Raw genomic sequence first — 16789 nt, 5'->3', positions numbered from 1 at the left:
AGCTGAACTAATAGCAAACCAAAAACAAAAGTCAGAATCCACTAAAGAGGTCCAAACCCAGGAACTATCAATCTGCGAGAAAATGAATTGGACCTAAATATCCTACGTCTGAGCCTTATAACAACTCGTACACTATCCTTGAAGAACATATTCTACATCTGATTATAGTACACACAGCACAGAATCTGTTGCCAACTAAAGAGATAGATGAACATAATTCAATCGGTGAAAATTTCAAACTAACTACACTAGACGTAATCCTTTAAACAAAAAATTGACCTTCATGACTGTTCAGAACATGTCATCCTTAATGCTGGCAAGGAAGAGTCTCAACTCTCTTGCCTTCGTCTCATGTTCAGGTGACACATCAGTTTCTGACTCACTCAAATCAATCACATCAATACCTTGACCATTTGATTGGGTGAATTTGGAAACAGCACGGGGTTGTCTTAGTGGAGAAGGGCTCAAGAGGTCAATCACTTCACTCTTAGTGGTACTCGGACCAACTTGACTCCAGGGTATATCATCACTGCACTTAGCATTGCTCATTGGATCAAGCCATGGATGTTGGTTTTCCTGATTAACTTCTGTTGCGGCAGTTTGATTTCCTGATATCACCACCAAAGAGGATGCATCATGAACAGCAGCACTGCTTCCCATATCAATGTCATGTAACAATTTTTGAAGTTTTAGATCAATTTCAGCCAAAGAAGATCCCTTCTCTAATTTCTTTGGCCTTGGTTTTCTAAGCTTTTCTTGATTCCCATGAGCTCTTTTCTCCTCGAATTCCACAATCTTCTCAGGACAAGCACTTCAGACAGATAAAAAGGATAAGAAACAATTTTTGCATTCTTAAAAAGTTAATAGGCAATCAAAAAGGAGATAGATACCATATTTTATCCTCAATTATTTCTTTTATTCTGGGAGTAGAACTGGATACCCTCTGTATGAGTCAAGAAAAAGCTAGAAAACCTTAAACGGCACTAACCTTTTACCAGAAGTTCATTACATACTGATACAATGGATTTATAATGGTTTTTTCAATGTATTTCCCTCAATCCATGATTTTGAGAAGATATGTTGTTAATCTTAAATATTTGTCTACACTGAAAAGTTTGGGAAACGAAAAAAAATTCTCCTGATCAAAAAAAGACCTAAGTTTTCATTAGAGAGGATCACATGCTTCTTGCAAATAGCATACTCAGACAAAAAATATCATTCAATGTGCATGCAGCACAAAACCCATCTCTGCTTAGATGCAGCACCATCCAACAAGATTAAGTCACTACATTATGATGAAACTCATTACCTCTCTACAAGATCTGCTGGCACTACAGAGGTTTCAAGTCCATCTACCTCCTCCCATGAAACCTCATAACAATCTCTTCCTCGAACCTTTCGGTGCTTAATAACTCCAGATAAAGGGCATTTAACTGGTATCTGTGATGGGGAAATATTGATATTCATAAGAAAGAGATGGCTTTACCATGCAAGTTTGTAGGACATGGGCGAACAAAGAGACTACTATCCAATCATAAATTTATCTTGAGACACCCATAAGAGATAGAGAAACGGGAAGAACTAGAGTAAGTACCTTGTGTAGCGGAAGCTTCAGTCCTAGATTTGATGAAGTTGAACGTAAATTACAAAATCGCCTTAAATTCCTTTCAGCGATCTTTGGAAGGATATACTCATCTAAGCCATGAATCTTGAATAAGCTGACAGCATAAAAACACAAAAGCCAAGAAAGAAAAGAAAGAAGGAAAAAACCACTCTATTTCTCTGAAACCAGGAATTGTTACAAGTCACGTGTATGTGATTCTTCTTTACCTAAAAAAATCCTATATTTGTTACTTATCAAAAAAAAAAAAAAAAAAAATCCTATATTTGTTCTGATTTTGTACACATGAGAACTGTGTTATGATGAAGAGTCTCCAACCAAGTGAAATTGCGTGGTTTTCACCAAGAGGTGTTCCGATAGTACCACCATGGCCCCTTGATAAGTATGTCGCATCCCCAAATCTCTACAAATATGGACACAGCTATATGCTTGTCTTTATGAATTTTAAATATTAAACATGTACTAATCTAGGTTATTTACAGAACTGTAACTGTGCCAACGTGTGCCTACATTGTTAGTATATTTTGATTTAGCCCCATTTAATCGATGTTGGGATTGAGGCACTAGCAAGAGATGACAGATATATCCAAATGCCAAAGGCACAAAATAGGTGCAAAATAACTAAACTACTTTTGAAGCCATAAAAATAAATATATAAAACACAATATTCATAACTCGGACTCCTGTTTGATGGATCCCGTGTTTACATTTTAAACCTCCTCCTATCTCACTTTTTCAAGTATTGAGAATTCTATGAGAAAGGAACTACTAGTACAGGGGTGGAAAATTCTGTGTTTTTTTACTGGGCAACTTCAACAGTGTAATGTGTCCTCAAGTAGATAAATTTAGATTTTAAATTTTGTCTTAAAAAATATTATAACAAACCTATCCATCCAAAACCCATGCCATACTCAAGCCGTACCTTGTATCAGCTGTTAAGAATAAAAATTACTTATTTTTATTTATGAATGCATATCCAATTCGTATCTTGGTATGCCCATGTCATATGCATATTAGTTATGGAACAGCAGGCAAAATATTTGTGCGTCCTAATTTTTTAATCAATTTCCTCACGTAAATGTATAACACCCATTATATTCTACAAACAAGTATTGCACAAAAGTGGACACGGGTTCATGCTCTTTTATGTGTACAGTATGAAAATTCTCAAATAAAAATGTTCAACAAATTGTAGCAATTTTCTTAATAAAGAGAATAGATTTCCAGGATTTGAACAACATTAAACAATTGAAATGGTCTTCAAGATTGTGGCAATAAAAAATATCAAACATCGAGACGTCACTTGAGAATCTTGCTTTGATATAACTAGTACAGCGGCCAAAAACATTGACTCCCATTTAGCCAGTTTACTGTTTGTCTAAGACAGCAAAAATCAACATAATGCTTATGTTTATCCTTCCATTTAATATATTAGTAAATACGCATATAAGGGATGAATAAACAAGCAAGGGAACAAATGAAGAACCTGTTTTCTCAGCAGGCCACTCAAAGAACTGAGAACATATCTGCTGAAGTTTAGCACGTTGGAAAGGATATTGAGCAAGAGTCCTACAAAATACATTGCATTCAAAATAAATGGAGTCAAATAACTGAAATTCATTTACTAAAAAGCAATCAGAGAGTCAAATAACTAAAACGAATTTTTGTGCTCAATTATCTGTAATTAAAAGATGGATAAAAAACTAATAGATATAATTGTCTGCAAGATTTTAAGGGAGTCAGAGAGATACGGTTATCTGAAGAAGTTTAACTAATCCTTTCATTATTTCCTGCATCTGGAAAATTATCTAGGTGTTGCTTTTAGCTTTTAGGTGGGTCATAACCGGAGCAAAAGAAAGGAAAGACTGGTAGTACTAATTGTCTATATCACAAAGGGCAGAAGATATCCCAACATAACACATTTCTAAACAGTCTTACATATGCAGCAACTAGCAACAATACCAACAAGAAAAGAAATTATGTTTACCTATGCACAGCATCAGAATCTGCCGAGTGGCACTTGGGCTTCAAATATGCATTGATAACTTGCAAGAGTTGATCATCCCTCAGAAAATTATACTCACTGCCTACACGATCATTACAAATACAATGGCAACAGCAATGTGAATCTTCTATCTCTTTAAACAAAAATAAATGTAGAGCTAGATAGTTTACACACGCATAAAATATCCGTGCATGAATGGATGGATGGATATGAAATTGTATGTCTACAACTGGGAGATAAAACAAGACTCCCACTTGGAATGATAAGAATACAATAAAAGCATGAGATAAATGTTCAGGACACGTCAACTTCATACAATATTACATAAACACACAACTAAATAAATTGGATGCAACAGTTTTCTTAGTTTTATTTTTCACTTTTTTTTTTTTTTCGGAAAAAAACGAATAAATTATAGGAATCTCCAAGAATTGCATCTTAAATTCTATGTTTTATCATATTAATTACATCAAATTAGATTAATTACATTAACAACAACAGTCTACCTGCTTACTTTCTCTCTTCAGAGAGATGAAGGGACCCTCAATTATGATTTCTAAGTGCAACACAAAAAATCCAAAGTTAGCTGGCTTTCCCCCAAATGTGTTGAGGTGCAACAGTTAACTAGACAACTAGGGGTAAAGACCCATTTAGGTGCAGGCCATGAATTCCCACTGCAATGAAGCAATCTCTAAATATTAATTATGACCTCAAAATAAAAGGGACCAAGATTAGCTGTGAATAAAGGTATGTGTATTATACAAAGCAATTGTTTATCATGCCAGAATATATCAACTAAAGCATTTGATAAAGGATCTCTCATAGTCATCTCAAAAACCAGTTTTACTTACAACTTCATCTCAAATCTCAAAGAGCATTATCCTAGATCTCCAACTACTTAATCACAACTAACATCTAACTTAGGCTTAGTTATGCCACATGAATTCTTCGTTTGGAAGATTGACAAAAGTCTCTGAAAAATTGAAAATAGCATTATATAATCATATGCAGGCCAATTACAATGTCCTCAGATAAGGTTTCTATAATTCACCATTAACATTCATCTCTTGGTCCAGTGAATTCTCCTTGTTATTGCACTTGGAAAGGGTCCCCTGTTTCTTTGAACCTTTTTTCTTCAAAACAAAGGATAGTCCTTCAGATGCAATTTTTTGGAGGACTGCTTTGTCTCCAACTGATTTAACAATCTGGCAAGCTGACTCCTAAGGACAATGAAATTTAAGCACGACAGAATAAGCGTTCATTTCAGCTCTAAAGGTGATCTGATAGGAGAATAAAGAAGAATGCAACCCAACAGAAAGAAGAAATGAGTTTATAACTTACAGGACCCAGGCCATAAACGCCTTGAGAGTAGTCACTGCCAAGCATTAGGGCAAGGGTTATCTGAAGATCACAAGAATGGAATCACCACGCTTGTTACAACTTACTAGAGAGGGAACCAGACCCATTTTATATATACTAACAGAATCTTAGATAAATCGGATATACCAGCAAGCTTCACACGTGTGCACATACACGCATGCATGCACAATTACATATGCGTAGCTCCATGAAGAACACTTCCCAAACAGAAAATTAAGTCTTTCATGTCTTGTAATGCATTAAAACACGAATTATTAGCAGGACATAAAAAGAGCTTCCAACCATATCTTAAAGACGAGCCATTACTGCTTTTCTGCAGCATAATGCCACCCTCTTGGGCTTCACTCAAGGTTGCCCATTAAGATGGCATCACTTAAAATATAAACTTAAAGACACCACTACACATTATAGGCACATCTTACTAAATTGCAGATTAGAAAGAATTATCAGAAAGAGGCTTTATTTGCAATATTCACATCTACAGGGAAACTCGACATGTACCAATGAGTTCCTTCCGTATCCAAGCTGCCTCTCTACATCTGCCATTTCATAGCAAATGACATAGCCGCCATCTCCTAATTTATTAGCAAAATGAATTCAAAATTTTTATACAGAAATAACTTACTCCAAAGAGATCAAGAGGCAAGCATGTGTGTATCTACTCACCAAGGCAGATATCTCTATACACTGTCCTTGCACCAAATAGGAAGATATCCGAATCCGAAGTGAAACATCCATCCTAAAGGTCATTATGATAATGTTAATGATAACAATGCTCATGAGGTTTTATGACAGAGAATATGGAGGATGATATGAATCCCCAATGTACATCAGATACTCCAAATGAAACTGAGTGCAAAGTTTCTACTCACGCATAATGATTCTGAGTTTAATAATGCGCATTGTGCTTCAGCTTCCTCAATCCTAAATTTATAAAAACATAAAAAAATATATATATATAATATTTAGTCCAGATATTTTTGTTACCAATATAAGATTAGAAGGCCAAAAGTACCAAAAACATTCATAGACAACTATCATTTCAAAGGGTCCATTTGTTTCACAGGAGATGACCTTATATAGAATATTTGCCACATTTTTTCCTGTGTTAGAAGTGGAAACCTGGTCTTTTGTTAGTACTAAAAAGTTGCATGCGGGAGCCACAAGTAGACACCTAAAAAATTGTTCAAGCACATGTTTTAAGGAACATACCAAGTTATACGTTAGTTGTAACAGAAAAGATTACCCATCTAAGCAAGGAATACCAAGCGCCATGCCCAAAACTTTTGCCTCCTTTACCATGCATGAAAACTCAGATCCCATATTTCTTCGTAATGAAGTCACCTTCTGCAAGTTTCTTTCATTGTGAGTAACCTGCTATCATAAATTCAGTGAAGTTAGTAGGAAATTTTAGAAAAACGAACAAAACAAAAACCTACACTTGACTACTCCAAACTGTCACCCCACTACCCCAGTTAGAATCCTCCAATGAACTATAAATTGATTTGTTGTTACTCCAATTTAATGGAATTGTTGTAATGTTTCCCTTGCTGTCTAAATCACCTACGTAGTTATTGCCCATTAGTAGAACAGAAATTGGGTAAAACATGCATGCGCCCTTGAACAAATTTTACGATGTTGTCACCAACAAACATGATGGTGTTTGGTGGTAGATTGGACCAAGCTGAGGTGAGAGAAAGGTTTTATCAAACGTATTTCAGTCATTACTGTTGTGCTACGTGTGGCAATTACGATGAACAGTACGTAATAAGGAGAAAGCAAGAAAAACACACAAATTTAACGTGGTTCAGCAATATGCCTACATCCACAGGAGCGAGGGCTGAATTTTCACTAACTGTCAAAAGTAGGATTACATCATATGTTTTTATACTAACCCTAGCCGTACAGAGGTATTAGAAAATTCCAATAATACCCTTGTACCCCTCACTCCACTCCACTTCACTTCCGGCATCAGCCTGCTTTCTCTGTATATGTGTTCCACTCGATATGAGCCACATACTACAACAATTACATATGCCAAAAATCAGTTTCAACTACTTGGTGACACTTGTGCCATTCGGGTCATTCCAATTTTGATTCAGATAGCAGAGCCTATTGGCAATAATTATTTCAGATTGAGGTGCCAATGGAACTAACAATTCAGGTGGGAATTGCAAATAGGGATGTAGATCACAAAGGTAAATTGAAGCTTTCCCATGTGAAAAATGTGGAAAAGAAGGTAAGCAAATAAAGCATTGCATACAGGATTCTCACCTCACTTCCTGAATTTAAGCGGCGTCTGTATGTTGCTAATTTAATAGCAGGAATTGATCCATCTAACAGACAACAAAGATAACTCGGGTATCAGATCTGTGTCAACATACCATGGAAAGAAAAGACATCTTAACTAAATATATTCTCTTTCGATTACTTAGCTAATTAGGAATAGCATGTGTATGCATGTATGTACGAATTAAGAGCTAAAACATATAACACATTACTCTAAAAAACCAATTGCACATTAGTGATAATTTTAAAAAAGGCCAAAAACCCAATCTTCACAAGACTCAAATATTAATACCGATATGTACTTTCGTCAGTGCATAACAGAATCTAGGAAAAGAAAAACATAATTGATGGGAACTCAGGAAAACAAGAAAAAAATTGAAAAAGGAAAAGAAAAAGAGGCATATAAATACCTGTAACGAAAATAAGGCTGCAATTAAGAGCAATGAGAGCTCTGAGACGGTGAAACAGACCTTTGAGATAAACCTTCTCCTTCATACAAAAGTGAGATTTACTTGCGTTTTGAAGTTGAACCATCCAGCAGGAGAGGTCTATGCAAACCCTCTTGTTCCTAAACCCCAAGTTCAAATGAAAACACGTATAAAAAATGAAAGGAAAGTAATTGTGGTCTGTTTGGTTTTCGAGAAAAAAAAAAATCAGGCAAAAGAAAGTGGATACATACTGGAGATGGTGAAGTGGGAGAGTTTTCTTGCATGATTCCAAGATATCCCACAAGTTCTTCACACCCATATCTACTTTCCCTGAGAGAGAGAGAGAGAGAGAGGGAGGGAGACTCTAGAGCGTTAGAATTTTGAACCCTCGAACTTCATCCGTTAATGGCTCCTTCGGGAAAGGAAGATGGCGGGGAGAGAGAGAGAGAGAGAGAGAGAGAGAGAGAGGGAGGGACTGAAAGTCTGAATCTCAGACCGGATTTGGGCCATTTGGCCGTTATGCCTTGCGATCGCTTTGGGCTTCAATGTTATAAAAAATTGAATGGCTATTCATGGGCATAGGCCCAATCGTATCAGCATAGAATTATTGGATTTTCCTTGATTTATTTATTTATTTTTCTTCTGAAAGAGGATTTTCCTTGATTTGGACATTACGAGAAGACTACTAATATTTCTCACCCCCTTGTTTCTAAACGTCAAACGAGGTCAAGACTCGAGAGCATGTTTGCCTGTTTGGTTTCTCGTTTGGAGAGACAAAGTTGCAACATGTTTTATTTGGAAGAGTAATATTAGTAAACATTTTAATCATTACCATTATTTTTTTTTTATTTTTTTAAATCTTTTAATGCGATATTAGATGATTAATAAGTAAATGAAAAATAACAGATCGTCTTTCAATCATATTAAGGAATTATAAAAGAATAATATATAGTTAAGAGACTTATGAATATATATTAACATTTCTCTTTCATCCAAAATATTTTCTAGTACTAATTGATAATGATTTCAATAAGTCAGACTATTAATGAGTTCCTTCATTGAATGATTCGCTAGTTGTGTTTTTGTTAATGCCTAGCGCCTCTCCACAGGTTTAGGAGGACTTCCGACGGACAAAACTCACCACACATATCGCCTCTACTAGTTCTCTATCAAGGAAGACATTATTTTCAACCTCTTAAAATCTTTTAAAATTATCTATCATAGTAGATTTTACTCCTAAACAATCCGTAAATGTAAGCTTTTATACAGAATCATATAAATCTCTGTATCTAAACTCTTTATTTATTTTTATTTGTTTATTTATTATTATGTTATGGATGAATGCAAATAGCACTATATCGAAACTGGAATCATTGGCTATCATGGGTCGGGGATGATTCTTTCCTCTATTTTGGTCTGTTATGCGAATTTAGACATTAACAATTTTATATAACAATTTACATATATTAAGTAATTAGCGAGATGATTATTAATGTGGAATGGTCAACAATGAAGTGATCAAGAGCATCAACCACATGAAACAATATTATTAATGCTGCATGCTATTCATATCATCCTATATAGCGTTTTGACCATTAATTGTCCTAAGGAATTAAATTAATGACGAAACTTGGTGTGTGGCATTCAAACTTCTGAAATATATATATATATATATATATATGTATATGTATATGTATATATGTATAGGTGTCGTCAAATGTCCAAAGAGCTGAAGTACTACAGCATGCATGCAACGTGTGAAGAGGTGAAGAAAAACACAAGCTGGTCATGAGGCGGCACTTGATCATGATGCCCGTTATACATATATATAAATATATATATATATATATATATATACATATAAGGTGCTTTTTGCATGTACTTGTCCATAAAAGATCAGGAGTGTGGAATGCTAAGTTATATATGCTTTTACTCATAATGCATGATATATATTTAGGAGCTATATATATTACAAGAAGCTTATAATTGGAAATTCGTTCCAAAGATGTTCGTTGTATATATATAATATGTTCTTCAGTCAACTATATTTGGAGCGAGAGAAGCAAAAAACTGCTCAGCCTTGCAAGAAAATTCTATATCTGGTTCCATAGTACTAGTACTATTTTCCTTCCGTCGAACCAGATATCGCTGCAAAATATGATTTTTTACGGCGAAGTTGTAGTGGTCGTGAAGTCTCGCCGCAAAAGTAATAAATACATGTTCCTGTTACGCGGCGACGTTAACCCGTCGTAAAATCTTTTTCCCTCTATCGCGACGACGCTTAAATGGAAACCTAATTTCCCAGCTTGCAATTCCTTCATTGGTGAAAAGCTCATTCCTTCGTTGACCCATATTGTGAAAGGTTTGATCATTGCTTTGTTTTCTCCTTGTTTTTCCCATTGTAATGCTTGTGATGCCATCAATCAAGTTGATTAAAGGTATCCATTAAACCCCTCTTTTCATCAAACCTAGGAGGAACTCAGTAACCAATTGCCCATCAAGGTCGTTGCTTCCAACTTGGTTGTATCGTGCTTTTAGTAGCTGCAAACCACATTCATGGTGTCGTTTTGTGTCAATCTAACATCGAGATTGAATTTCCTCTCAAAATACAGTAGGCCATGCTAAATTGAATGGTTTTTGTGTTCGATTTTGGTCCTTGGTGAAAGCATCGTGAAAGGTATGCAACAGTTTACACTCTAATTTGTGGATTTTTCCATAACGTTTTCTTAGCCACTGCAAGAGAACAAAAATCGACACTATGTATTTCGATGGGTCTCATCTTTGTTGGGTTACTTGAATTCGTGTATCCCTGTCATATATGATCATCCCTGTCATGACTTGTTGGAATATTTTTGTCATATCGTTTATTGTATTGTATTTCAATAAATTATCATTACATTGTTTGCTTCAGCTGGATATTTCATACTCAGTAGCTCATCATGTATGAGCTTTGAATACTTAAATGGAGTCATTTGTTCATGGATTTCCCGCATGCCAAGTTTGAGCAAATTCCCATAGAGTCTATCCTTTTGTCAAGTGTCCAAAATATCTTGCATGCATTGAGCTATGGATCTAAAATATTGGTTTTGCAACAAAATGTACGTTAAATACAAAATGGATGATTATAGTTTGTCCTATAGTTGATTTGCTTTTTAATTGAATTCTGTTGTACTCATTGTAATTGTAAGATTGATCAAATAGTTAGCAGCTTGGCGCTGCATACCCCTATGAAATAAATTAAAAAAAAAAAAAAAGAACTTAAAAAATGTGACAAAAACTATAACTGTAAAGAATAAAAAACTAAAATAAAACAGAAGAAGAAAGATAGCATTCCAAGTTCCAAGTTCAATTAAAAAGGGGACCAACTTTGTATATATATGTAATCCATTTCAAACTTAATGAATACTAATTAAAAAAAAATCAGGTTTGGTCGATTGGAAAATTTGGTTTTTCAAAATAGGTTTGGGTTGGAAATTCGGCCATGTATGTCTGGGTCGAGAATAGTTATTTGGAATCATGCCATTCTCGAGTCAGGTCGAAAAGCTGAATTTCTAGTGAACAATGTTGCGAGTCATGAACTAACCCCAAGAATCACTTAAAATGAAGAAAATGATTAATTACCTAAATAATTAAGTCGACTTGATTAGACTAGTTTGCATGCCCCGTTTTATTTAAAAATAAATAAAAATGAAGAGACTTCTAATTTGAAATCCCACCAATAATCTAACAGAAAAAATACAATCCGAACTTTATACTCACAAGAAAACATTGGAACATATTGACATCAAGAGGAGATGTTCTCTACAAGCCCATGCATGGACCTTGTTTCACAGTTTTCTTCTTGCAAGAACATGTCAGTAACTACTTAGCACATTTTTTATCTTCTTCATATGGTTTGCAATTGATATAACATATTTGATAACTCCCTGCATCTTAAAGGTAATGACAATCTGAAGCAAATCCCAGGGTTCTATTATTTGCTACTGCTTATTGTCTAAGTAGTCATTACGTTTTTAGTCAAATAGACAACCTATATCATGCTACTGCATGCATTTAGTAGCTGAACCTACTTTATAGTACCAAATATTTGATAACTCCCTGCATCTTAAAGGTAATGATTTTTTGTTTGAGCATGGTAGCTGATGATAACACAGGATAGGATAGAAAAAACTTTGTTTGATCATGGTAGCTGATTTTTTGTTAGTATATTTCATTTAATAAATTTAGTTATTCATGACTAAAAACTCTGGTGTTGGTGCTGATTATTATAGAAAAACCTTTAACTAATTCAGGACAGATTAAAACTCAGGACCAAAAAACCTTTAACTAATTCAGGATAGATTTAGGACACAAAAACACAAGACTGCCACCACCAACCTTTAACTAATTCAGGACAGATTTAAAACCTTTAATAATAATTCAGTTTGACAGATTATGAAGTTAATTTAGGTTGATAGATGGATTTTATGTATTTTGATATAGAGATTGTTGGAAATTATGAAAATGAAAATAAAATGTATTTTTAAAATAATTAAATAATGCATTAAAAAGTATATACAAAAATTTTAAAAAAAATATTATTTTATTATTATAGAGAGTAAAATGACTAATCCAATGTGAAGTCCAAGTTTTGAGTGATTAGGCATAAGGCAAAAAGTGGCATATTAGCCAAACTTTGCCTAAGCCAATGAGAGTACTCTAATGTGAATCTCTTAAATCTGAACATTTACGCATGGAGCCTAAGATCAAATCTGGAAATTCAGGTAGTCACTTACTACCATACTGGGAGTATCCTTACTAATAGTAACATCAATGTCATTTATAGAAGACAATAGTTGGACACAAATGTTCATCAGATTGTCTTAATGACCTATGAATTGACTAGTTTGCAAATATATTTTGTCTGGACAGCCCCTTCCATGAACTTCCACATATGCTTTGCGAAAAAAAAATCATGAAATCTTACCATATGTTTAGTCTTACCCACTTCTCAATCAGATAGCCATTTGTATGGCATCCCATGGTCTGAACTATTGTATCCTTCGAGAAAAGCAATTTTCTGGCAACATGATGATTCTTGTATTATAGTTATAGTTTTGTGACTATAATCTTCTTTGTCCTGTATTTTTTTCTTGCTTAAATATAGTCTTTACTGATTTTCCTCACTCCCATGCTGAAGCTAAACATGTGTATTACTGACAACTAAATAGATATTCTATTACTGTAGATGGACAAAAGTTGGATGTATGTCACTGATAGGTTTAGGTCTACAGAATATGCCCAAGGGGTTAGGCAGTTTCAGACAATGGCTCGAGCTCATGCTGCAGGAAATAACACTGTGAGGTGTCCATGTCGTAGATGTTGTAATAATTTATTTCTACCTATAAGTGTGGTGGAAGAGCATTTATTTATTACCGGGATAGATTCAATTCATATTACACTGAGTGGATATTTCATGGGGAGCAAGAATCTATGAATTTCAATGACACTGATGAAGATGATGAAGACAATGGTGACGATTGTTACATTGATGACTTCGACGATATGTTAGGTGACATTCATGCTGCTACCTGCGTGGGTGTTCATGAAGACCCAACCACACATAGTGGAAGTTGCACCTTTGTCGAACCAAAACCAACCACTTTTGAGCATCTGGTGGAAGATGCTCGGCGTCTACTCTATGATGGTTGCAAAACTATCATTTATTGTCAAGTTGCTCCACATGCTTCTTAAACTACGGTTGGCGGTTGGAGTGTAAAGTCATTTGACATGCTTCTTATACTATTGAAGACTGCTTTTCCCGATTCACTGTTGCCTAACTCTTTTTATTAGGCATGGTCATTGGAGTGAGGCTTGGGTTTAGTTACATAAAAATACCCGCATGTCCAAATGATTGCTAACTATTTTGGAAGGAATACTCCAACAAACAAGAGTGCCCTAAGTGTAAGGCATCTAGGTGGTTGTCCACCACACGTAAGCAACAATCAGTACCCCAAAAGGTATTGCGATACTTCCCACTGAAGCTAAGGTTGCAACGACTCTTTATGTCGAAGAAAACTGCAGCTTCCATGAGATGGCATAAATCGCAAAGGGTGGAGGATGAAAAATGGGTTTGTCATAGGCATGACGGAAGATCTTTACGTGAGGCAGATTGTCCAAATTAGTTTTCTGTTTTGGTTATACTAGCTTATAAAAAAAATTTTCTATTTTGGTTCTTTAATACTGAAAAATAGAGTATTTGCTATACATTATGTCAAGTAATGATTATAACCTCTGTATCTCTTTTGGTTGAAGAGTCAAATGGTGGAAAAATTGAATGCAATGGAACTTGAGAACCGATCTAAGGAGGCAACGGCGGTAGTGTTTAGGGAGGTTCTCGGCAATAGACCCGGATATTCTAGGGGATTAGGGGAAATGGTGATGCCTGAAACGTCGGGAACCCAGCAAGGTGGTGAATATGCCACTGGAACATCGCAGGATGCGGCAATGGACCCGGATATTCTAGGGGATTAGGGGAAATGGTGATGCCTGAAATGTCGGGAACCCAGCGAGGTGGTGAATATGCCACTGGAACATCGCAGGATGCACCGTACTACAAGACAGAGCTTGAGGCATTAAGAGCAAATGTTCGAGAAATATTAGAGAAGCAAGCTGAATTCGACAAGTTTATGACATACTCAATGTCACAACAACAATCTCAGGGAGAGTCTCTGAGGGAGACATGGGGAGCTGTCTGATTTTGCAATGGACTATGGTTTGTTGGGGCCTAAGAGTTTACTGGGAGTCATTTTGGAAGTAATAGTATAGAGATCGATGAGTGGGTTGCTGTCAGATTTTTGCAAAAGATGGTGCTAGGTAAAATGGTGCTGGGTTAATTTCTATAAGTTTTTTGTTATGGGAGGTTACAGTAAGATTTTTGCAAAACATGGTGCTGGTAAAATGGGCTGCTGGCAATCTAGCTTGATGTAGTCATTCTCACATGGTGATGTTGTAAAAAAGACTAGTATCGACTAGGAATTGGTGTACAAATTGGGCTATGCAAAACATGGTGCTGGACAACAGAATGGGATTTGATTAATCAGCTGCTTTAACGGTGGAGCAACAGGGACAGTTTAACTGGTAACCATTTTCACTCTAATGTTTTGGGGCATTATCTTGCCTTGCATGTATATACTCTCATCTAGACATGTTTGAACGTCTGGACATTTAATGTTCAGTAAGATATGCAGCTATCTGTATTTATTACATAGCACCAGATGGGTAGACTTTGATTGGGTTTTTGGTAATATACTACAAGATCCTTTCTCTACCAAATTTTGTGACACAAGTTTTATTTGTAAAGAGTAGTGGTGATTTGGAGTGGTATAGATGGGTGATATGGAAGCTTATATCCAGTTCCTCACATGCATATATGATTTGATTTAACTGGACATTATGTGGTGGTTGTTACTAGTTTTTAGTTTCTTTTATTGTTAGTCAAAGCATTAGTATCAAACCTAAGAACATGTGCATCGATGCAAGAATATGGAAAGATGGCCGCTGATTGTGTGATTTCGAGAGATGGACTCCAACCATGGAGTGTTAAAATCTAATTACCCAATCACTGAAGAAACAAGTGAACATGGAGCTAGTGTTGTCTGGTACTGGAGAGGTCATTTATATGGCACCATTTATTTCATCTATCATATATGGTGCTGAAATTCAGTCAAGAACACAATATATGTTGTTTGATATATTCCACCATGAAATTATCCTGCTACATTCTAGTTTGTATGCCACTATAGCAAGCTGAATGTAAAGAAAGAAACTAGCTCTGGGATCTCTGTATGGATGCTACTCTATATGGGCCATTAATAGATAAATGATAGTATTGCTGATGTTGATATGGGATCTATGTATATGTCACTCATATTTTCATATAGATCTTTACCCGATTAGTGGAAATAATTAAGTAATTTGGCAGAGGGAAATAATTAAGTAGCATTACCATGGAGGAAAAAAAAAAAGGTAGAAGCAGAACACCTGGTGTTCATTTTGCTGGTAGCCATTTGCTGGAAAAGTTTTTGCTAAAAACGCCTTTTATTTAAGGAATGGCTTGATCAGTTAAAGAGCGATTCATGAGTGGCTCGAAAATCTAAAATCATGTATTAGAGCACCTTTTGCGACACTTAGGAGCAGTCCTATATTAGCCAAAAAAATCGATAGCAATTTCCGCTAAATCCACTCATCCTCGATATCTGCGACGCTAATGACTTCGCCGTAATTTTACTTCCTTTCGCGGCGATGCGCATTTATTTGCGACAATCCATCCATTGCCGCAAAACTATAATTAATCTCGCCATGGCTATTTGCGACAACCTCAAGTGCGCCGCGACTATCAATCCCCTTTGCGGCGAAAACTAATATTTACAACGACAATAAGTTGTCGGAAATGGTTATTTTTGCTACCGATCTTGAGTTTTGCGGCAATCATATATTCACATTTATGGCACAACTATTATCGCTGCAAAAGTCATCTCTATTTGCGACCAAAAATTCTAGCGCTGCTGAGACGAAACGTTTGCGACGTTGCGACCACTTGGCGGCCCTGCTCTTCGACGCCAAAAAATATTTGCAACGCTTTTTGGATTTTTGCGGCAATTGAGATCGCCGCAAAAAGAGCTTTATTTTGTACTGGGACTTAAAGTGTCACTTATTTACACAACGAACAAGCGTCTTGAAAGTGTTCAACATTTTAGTTCATGCGTTTAAGGTATCGTTTGGATTTAAAAATGAGTTGAGATAGATTGTGAATAGTAATGAGATGAGTTGAGATGAATTGAGATGAATTATGAATACAAACTGAGCACTGATATTGACTTTTACGGTACAATCACATTATTTACATGAAATAATTTGATTTAATAGATAAATTTTAAAATTTGAATCTTACAAATAAAATATTACTGTTTAAATGATGTGAATATATACTCTACACGTCGATTTGAAAATATATATACAGAATAATTCTTTAAAGAAATTCATTTTAATGCATAACATGATGCACGCACATAAAATTCGCGATCA

The 16789-nt window shown here is 35.5% G+C and overlaps 1 protein-coding gene and 1 long non-coding RNA gene across 6 annotated transcripts; one reads left to right on the top strand and one right to left on the bottom strand.

The window, feature by feature from the left end:
- Positions 1–87: 87 nt before the first annotated feature.
- LOC121252774 (single-strand DNA endonuclease 1) lies at positions 88–8248 on the bottom strand. Of its 2 annotated transcripts, none has more exons than XM_041152574.1 (14): positions 7975–8248; positions 7706–7863; positions 7281–7342; positions 6253–6383; positions 5879–5930; positions 5673–5745; positions 5508–5581; positions 4968–5027; positions 4678–4846; positions 3609–3708; positions 3108–3190; positions 1595–1695; positions 1310–1440; positions 88–811 (listed from the first exon to the last, which is right to left on the bottom strand). In XM_041152574.1, exons 1-14 carry the CDS (start codon positions 8040–8042, stop codon positions 292–294), a joined length of 1782 nt encoding a protein of 593 aa, XP_041008508.1. In that variant the 5' UTR covers positions 8043–8248; the 3' UTR covers positions 88–291. The 2 variants fall into 2 exon arrangements, with proteins under 2 accessions (XP_041008508.1, XP_041008509.1); XM_041152575.1 differs by having other exon boundaries at positions 6253–6380; positions 7975–8247.
- Positions 8249–10003: 1755 nt separating this feature from the next.
- LOC121253088 lies at positions 10004–15032 on the top strand. Of its 4 annotated transcripts, none has more exons than XR_005938350.1 (3): positions 10004–10085; positions 10196–11662; positions 11835–15032. It is a non-coding gene; the product is annotated as an uncharacterized LOC121253088 (long non-coding RNA). The 4 variants fall into 4 exon arrangements; XR_005938348.1 differs by having other exon boundaries at positions 10010–11662; positions 11835–13864; positions 14018–15032; XR_005938349.1 differs by having other exon boundaries at positions 10010–11662; positions 11835–14171; positions 14276–15032.
- Positions 15033–16789: the final 1757 nt, after the last annotated feature.

The sequence above is a fragment of the Juglans microcarpa x Juglans regia genome, chromosome 2S (genome assembly GCF_004785595.1).
Source record: "Juglans microcarpa x Juglans regia isolate MS1-56 chromosome 2S, Jm3101_v1.0, whole genome shotgun sequence".
Taxonomy (NCBI): Eukaryota; Viridiplantae; Streptophyta; class Magnoliopsida; order Fagales; family Juglandaceae; genus Juglans; species Juglans microcarpa x Juglans regia.
Note: the sequence above shows the minus strand (reverse complement) of the source record. Positions and strands in the feature narration are given on the sequence as shown.

What these genes read in the sequence shown, in the direction of transcription:
- LOC121252774 (XM_041152574.1), bottom strand. Translation starts at nt 8,042, where the DNA reads ATGGGTGTGAAGAACTTGTGGGATATCTTGGAATCATGCAAGAAAACT. An exon ending in CTCCCACTTCACCATCTCCA is followed by an intron (nt 7,864 to 7,974) that starts GTATGTATCCAC and finishes CTTGGGGTTTAG; the next exon opens with GAACAAGAGGGTTTGCATAG. An exon ending in TGAAGCTTCCGCTACACAAG is followed by an intron (nt 1,441 to 1,594) that starts GTACTTACTCTA and finishes TCCCCATCACAG; the next exon opens with ATACCAGTTAAATGCCCTTT.